Below are 6,640 nucleotides of genomic sequence, written 5' to 3'. Positions count from 1 at the left end.
GCTGCAGATGGACCCTCCGTTGATGCGCACTGCTCCTGGACTGCAGCGTTCCCGGCTACTCATCCCTTCGGGCTCCAGCCGCGCCGTGTCGCTCCGCAGTTGCGTCATCCGGTCCCGCCTCGATCCGATGTCGTCGTCGCTCCTACGGTCCGCTTGGTAGCTGACCATTCACCCCTGTTGTTGCAATCCCAGGAATGCAGATTTATCACGCCCAGGAGTGGCTCCCGTTGGCCTGTCCTTGGCTTGATGAGCCAAAAGTTGAGCAGAACTTATTTTGGAGAGGCCAGATGGGAAGCTGTGCAGGTATCATTAGGTAGAAACTTGCTGCTCCCTGGAACCGAATCCCCTGTCTATGCCTTCCTCTCCCTTATGATTCACCATTCAGTTTCATCAATGAAAGTCTGAAGCTGAGGTGTTGGGGTATAAATCATGTATGACTGTGACTTAGGCATTCTTTTTGTATTTCTGACTCTGGTTATTATTATTATTTTTTTACAGGTACGATTCACCTTCGCATTCCAGAATCTTCTCCAGTTGGCACTGCCATTGGAAGTGTCAAAGCCACCGACGCGGACATTGGAAGAAATGCTGAACTTAAATACCAAATTACTGATGGCAACGACAGGGATTTGTTTAGCATTGTGACCCAGAATGACACACAGGAAGGCATTATAATCGTGCAAAAGGTACTTACTCAATCGCTGCATGCTTAAAAAAAACAACAACTCTAAGATTATGTATTTAATAGAAATGGGGTCATTAAAAATTCAGTACTTGCCAAATAATATTGTATAGCTCTGTTGTAAAAACCACAGTTATTTCTTTGACATAGGAAAAATTTCAACCCCAAAATGATTCTGAGGTAGCCACAGGAATATAATGTGATATAAATAGCCACAGCCAAAACGTTTTTTGTTGCTTGTTACATGGAAGGGAGAGGAGAATTCTTTTTCTTAAAAGCTTCTTTTCATATTTTGCATCACGTCAGGACAAAAGCGTCCCTGCTTTGAAAAGGTTGCTGCAACATTTCCTTTTGTTTGCTAAAAAGTGCTTTATTTGACAAGCATAGTCCTTACATCTCCAGAGGAGCCCTTCCACCTTCCAAGCACTATTTGGTTACATTACAAACTTTTCTGGGAAGTTGATGCAAACATATTTTAACCCTGACCTCCAACAAAAAGCGTGACACACCAGATTCGGGGAGTTGTATTAAGCAGCTGCCAAGAAAGAAATTACAACCCTATATTATGTATTTCCCTTTGGCAGTCAAGAAGCAGAACCGCAGCAAAAATACTAGGGAGAAAATATAATCTAAAAAAAACCAATTATGTCATCCTTACTCTCTGTATTAATGCCAGTTTCACATTCAATGCAATGGGGTAACAATGGATGCCAGCATGGTTAGACTACACTCTAGCACAGGGGTGTCGAACTCATTTGCTATGAGGGCCGGATCTGACATAAATGAGACCTTGTTGGGCCGGGCCATGTGTGCCATAAAATGTAATGCCAGGTAGCGGAGATATAAACTTTATAAAGGACACAAACACAAATATTTCTCTTTTTAAAATTAAAATAAGAACATGCTTAAAACATTAGCTCTGTGAGCTGCAAACCTAATTTTGATTTATTGACATTCACCACAGAAATCTCATGCTCAGAGTTCTGAGTCTAGGACCCAGGGGAAAACATGAAATGGCTGAGTGATTAAGAGAGTCTGGCAAAGCAAGCTAGGATGCAGCAGCAGCAGCAGAACTGGAAGCAGGAGATGGCCAGTTCCACCGCGGACCTGATGGAAACCCTCCGGGGGCCTGTTCCGGCCGCCGAGCTGCATGTTTGACACCCCTGGTGTAGTGGTTAAGAGCATGGACTCTAATCTGGGAGAACCAGGTTTGATTCCCCACTCCTCCACATACAGCTGCTGGTGTGACAGTTCTGGAGAGATCTCTCTCAGCCCCACCTACCTCATAGGGTGTCTGTTGTGCTCAGGGGAAGGGAAGGGGATTGTAAGCCGCTCTGAGACTCCTTTGGATAGTGACGGGTGGGGTATAAATCCAATCTCCTCCTCCTCCTCTTCAATAATGATGAAAGTTGAAACTACATGAATCACCACAGAGCAATTGAATTTATGATCTATGAATATGAAGCTAGAGAAGAAAACACATGGTATCCATTTCCCCCCCCCCTGTTTCTCTGGGATAATTTGACCCATTGAACTTGAGTCCCTGTCTAGTTTAGGGCCGTGCCCTGATGGCTATTCAGTTGTTTTGATTTGGGGGTTAAAAGTCATGATTTCAGTAGAGTAGAAGGTTTTGGTGAAGTGGTGAAGTGTGCAAAGGAGTTTGTAAGCCACTCTGAGACTCTGAGTGAACGGCGTGGTATAAATCCATCCTCCTCCTCCTCCTCCTCCTCCTCCTCCTCTCCCTCCAAAACATTGTGTGACTATTCTCCTATTTTTAATACATTTGTTTCCCTCAATTGCCCCTTCTTCAGTGCCCTCATTACCACTGGTTGTTGCAGCTGCCTCCCCCTTCAATGAGTCCCAGGTTACATCTAATAGGATTATGTCAGCCAATCAGATTTGACCATGTCTCTGAAGTAAATGAGGGCACCTGGGCGTGTGAACAAATAAGGGAAATGTCATTGAATGAGGGAAACATTGTTACAAAGAGTGACAAATATCATCAGAATGAAAACCATTTTTCGGCATGGTCAAAAATGCGCATGAAAAAAATGAGCATTTTTATGACACCTGTGGGCTAATTATTTATGAGACTTCTCTCCCCTAACTATCATGAGTGTGTCAATATGGGAGGTGAACCCACCACTTCCGGTGATGTAGGATTGGGAGCATGGCTCAGGCGATGCATATCAATAAGGTGATTTGCATACTGGGCCATGCACACGGACTCACATGTATCCTGACATCACCACAAGTGATGTGAATAAGCCACATCCCCTGCCACATTGCTGGATATGTCATGTGTTGGCCTCCTTCTTCCCTTTCTTGCATATTAATCAGGCAATGTTCATATTACGCCGCATCCCCAGAAATGATGTGAGTAGACAATGGCACTTTGAAAGGTTGGGTGCACCTTATGTATTAGGCGAGGGTTAGCTTTCACCAGTGGAACTGTGTGGTCAGACATGCAATGCTCCTAACAAGTAGTTCTGCCACCACACAGAACACCTGTGCAAGGCAAACGATCATGCTCTATTGCCCACCATTGTCAATGATATTAGAAATATATATCTTTAAAGAAGATATCGGACATGCAGATTTGCACTCATGTAATGGGCTGTATGTCCTGATTTGGATGGCCAAGGCTCACTCTGTTTCATCAGGTCTCAGAAGCTAAGCAGGGTGATTAAAATGTGGAATTCACTGCCAGAGGATGTAGGAATAAACAGCTTTAAAAGGGGATTAGACAGATTCATACAGGACAAGCCTATCAATGGCTGCTAGCCGTGGTGACTGAGGGGAACCTCCACAGCCAGGAGGCAACATCAGGAGAAGGCCTCAATCTCTGTATCCCGGTGTTAGCCGTCCAGAGGAACTGGTTGGCCACTGGGTGGAACAGGATGCTGGACTAGATGGACTCTTGGTCTGATCCAGCAGGGCTCTTCTTATGTTCTTATGGTCATAGGGGTTGCCATAACTTGGCTGTGACTTGATGGTGCTTTGCACACACACCTTATCCACTGAATGACACAGAGCCATCGCTGAGATCAGTCCTTCATGGAGCCATCGCTGGCTGGAGTCTCACTGGATAACAGGGGAAATACTTTGAAGGGGGATTGTTGCTGAGGAGTTTAATAGCTTGATTGCCTCTGGCTTCCGTGGCCCCTGGATCATTGCAACTCTTTGATACTTCTCAGAATATCCACCATGCCTTGGGAACGAGGAGAGGTTTGCATCAGAATCTCAGAAATATGCTTAAAATCTGCTTTCCCACCTCTCTTTTTTAATTTTACAACGTCTTCCCTGAATTCTGAGGCACTAGAGAGCTTGAACATTGTTGTGTGTCATTAAGTTGGCCCTAATAAAAGGTCTTACATGGACTGCATCTTTGGTTGTTGTTTGGATTGCTCTATTATTGTTGTTGTTGTTCAGTCGCACAGTCGAGTCCGACTCTTCACGACCCCATGGACCAGATCACGCCAGGCCTTCCTGTCTTCCGCCGTCCTCTATTGAGTTTGTATCAAAAGGTGTAATCAGTGAAACTTTGCAATTGGTTTAGGAGTTTTCGGAAGAGTATTTGGGATTATTAGGGCATTGCTTTGAAGGAGTTCTGAGGCCATTTTGTAGTGGTTAGCACAGCTGTATAAATGTGGTAAAGAAATTTGCCATTATTTGGGCAAAATGTTTATTGAAGGCCAAATATTGAAAGTGATGCACTCAGACTTCGAGGAGAGATGTGTGAGTGTTCCCTCTTTCATTACTTTTTATATCACTGTCAACAGCTTGGGTTGTCCTCTTTTTTGTGTTCTTTTTGTAAATTTGTTCGCATTGCGTGGTTTTTATATGCCATTTAGACACTATATACAATGTATATTTATGTGTGTGTGTGTGTCTATATGTGTGTAAACTGCTTGATTTTCTGACACATAAATAACAGTGAAAAAAAGTACATTTTTCTAGAAAAAAATCCAGAGTAAGGAAATATTAAATGTCACCAAAGTAAAGGATTTTGCAATGAGGAAGCAAAATTTAAATTGGACTCTTCAGTTCCAAAGACCAGGGGTGAGACATTTGAAAACATCTCTAAGTAACAGGACTGCTCTTGAATGCAAAATTAGTTCACCTTTCTATAAGTCAATAGATTCAGGACAGACAAAAGGTAATACTTCTTAAACTTAATGAGTAATTAAACATCTGGAGGAAACATCTGGAGAATCCGAAGGAAGGCAATCCAATAGAGTAGCGGTATCTTGTAAAATTCCTCAGGGGTGGCGGTGATACTTTTTTCATCCTAAATTCTGAGGTGGATAGCGAAGAAGAAGAAGAAGAAGAAGAAGAAGAAGAAGAAGAAGAAGAAGAAGAAGAAGAAGAAGAAGAAGAAGAGATTGGATTTATACCCCGCCCTTCACTACCCAAGGGAGTCTCGGAGCAGCTTACAAACTCCTTTCCCTTCCCCTCCCAACAACAGACACCCTGTGAGGTGGGTGGGGCTGAGAGAACTCTGGCACAAACTGCTCTTTTTCAAGGACAGCTGTGCCAGAGCTTGTGACTGACCCAAGGTCACATCAGCAGGTGCAAGTGGAGGAGTGGGGAATCAAACCCGGTTCTCCCAGATTAGAGTCCGCACACTTAACCACTACACCAAACTGGCTCTCCACACCAAACTCGCTGTGGCTCACCAGATCTTGGAAGTCAAGCAGGGTCAGCTCTGGCTAGTATTTGGATGGGAGACTTCCAAGGAATACCAGGGGGATGGCACAGAGGCAGGCAATGGCCAGCCACCTCTGACCATCTTTTGCCGATGGAATCACCATAAGTCAGCTGTAACTTGACAGCTAAAAACCCCCCTACAACAGTAATTCCAGGAAGCTGCTAATGGTTGCCAGCTCAAATGGTAGAGGGCGGATTGCGGTCTATTATCTTGACAGCTCCAAAACCTGATTGTGTGTTTGAGGCATAATTACCATGTGTCATAAAGTTCTCATTGTAAAGAAGGAACATCCCAGGATGCAGAAAAAGGAGACTATTTGTTTAGCATAGTGTGACTTCAGAGTAAACAGAAGATTTGCACCGAGATAGTTTTACATTTTTCATGGACATTAATTGAACTTAGGGGAAATAGATTTTAAAAAGTGTCCCCAGAATTCATTTCCCATCAGTTCTTCCCATCTCTCTGTTATATCGTACATGCTAATGAAGATCTCCTCCAGCGTAAAGCAAGCAGCCATTTCTCTCATCCTCTTCAATCCCTAGAAATCATTAATTAGCTAGGACTTTTCATCTGAAGTCACAGAGAAATTGAGGAATGGAATCTCTTGTCTATCAAAAACAAAAAAAGCATTCTAATTATAACCCCCCCAAAATTTCCCCACTCTTCATTTTTAAAAGGAATTGCTGACAAAATGTCAACTGCATTTTGCAAAAATTTCTCTGGTGTCAGATTGATGAAATCCAATGTAAATGAAGCATATTAAGCACAGATTTTTCCACAGGGAAGTTTAAATTCTCAAATATGTATGTTAAAGCCACTGGATTCTTAATGAAAGAAGTCATGCGGTGCCACTTGGCCGATCTCGAGGCCTTTATAGCCCTTAAAATCAAGCTGTGATGTGTGTGTGGGGGGAAGCTTCCTGTGGGAGACCCTGAATTTTCCCATGAACATAGTTTCCCCCAGAGCCTGCAAAAGTGCAATGATTTCAAGACTGGTGATTTGTGTGTGGAACTAAAAGGCAAAGAATAGATGCCAAGTGACATACCTTTTCATTCTATTGCCATTTTTCACCGTTGCATCCTGTCCTTCATCCAGGAGCAGCAGTGTGAGATATTTTTTTTTAATGGCTGTTGGGCCAACAGCATGGCATCACTTTTGGAGAAAACCTGGAAGTGATATCAGTACTCTCTAGGAGTCATTGGTGATTCCTAGAGAGGTGTGTGACATCACTTCTGTGCTTTCCTGCT

General features: G+C 43.4%; 1 protein-coding gene across 1 annotated transcript in view; it reads left to right on the top strand.

The window, feature by feature from the left end:
- Positions 1-6,640, top strand: part of LOC107111230 (cadherin-10-like) — an 82,657-nt gene that overhangs the window by 48,642 nt on the left and 27,375 nt on the right. Inside the window, exon 6 of the mRNA XM_015412173.1 lies at positions 499-686. Within this exon, the coding sequence (XP_015267659.1) occupies positions 499-686 (188 nt within the window). The remainder of the gene's footprint in view (positions 1-498; positions 687-6,640) is intronic.

This window comes from Gekko japonicus, unplaced genomic scaffold (genome assembly GCF_001447785.1).
Source record: "Gekko japonicus isolate JY-2015 unplaced genomic scaffold, Gekko_japonicus_V1.1 scaffold2320, whole genome shotgun sequence".
Taxonomy (NCBI): Eukaryota; Metazoa; Chordata; class Lepidosauria; order Squamata; family Gekkonidae; genus Gekko; species Gekko japonicus.
The sequence above is the reverse complement of the archived record's forward strand: the minus strand, read 5'-3'. Positions and strand labels throughout refer to the sequence as shown.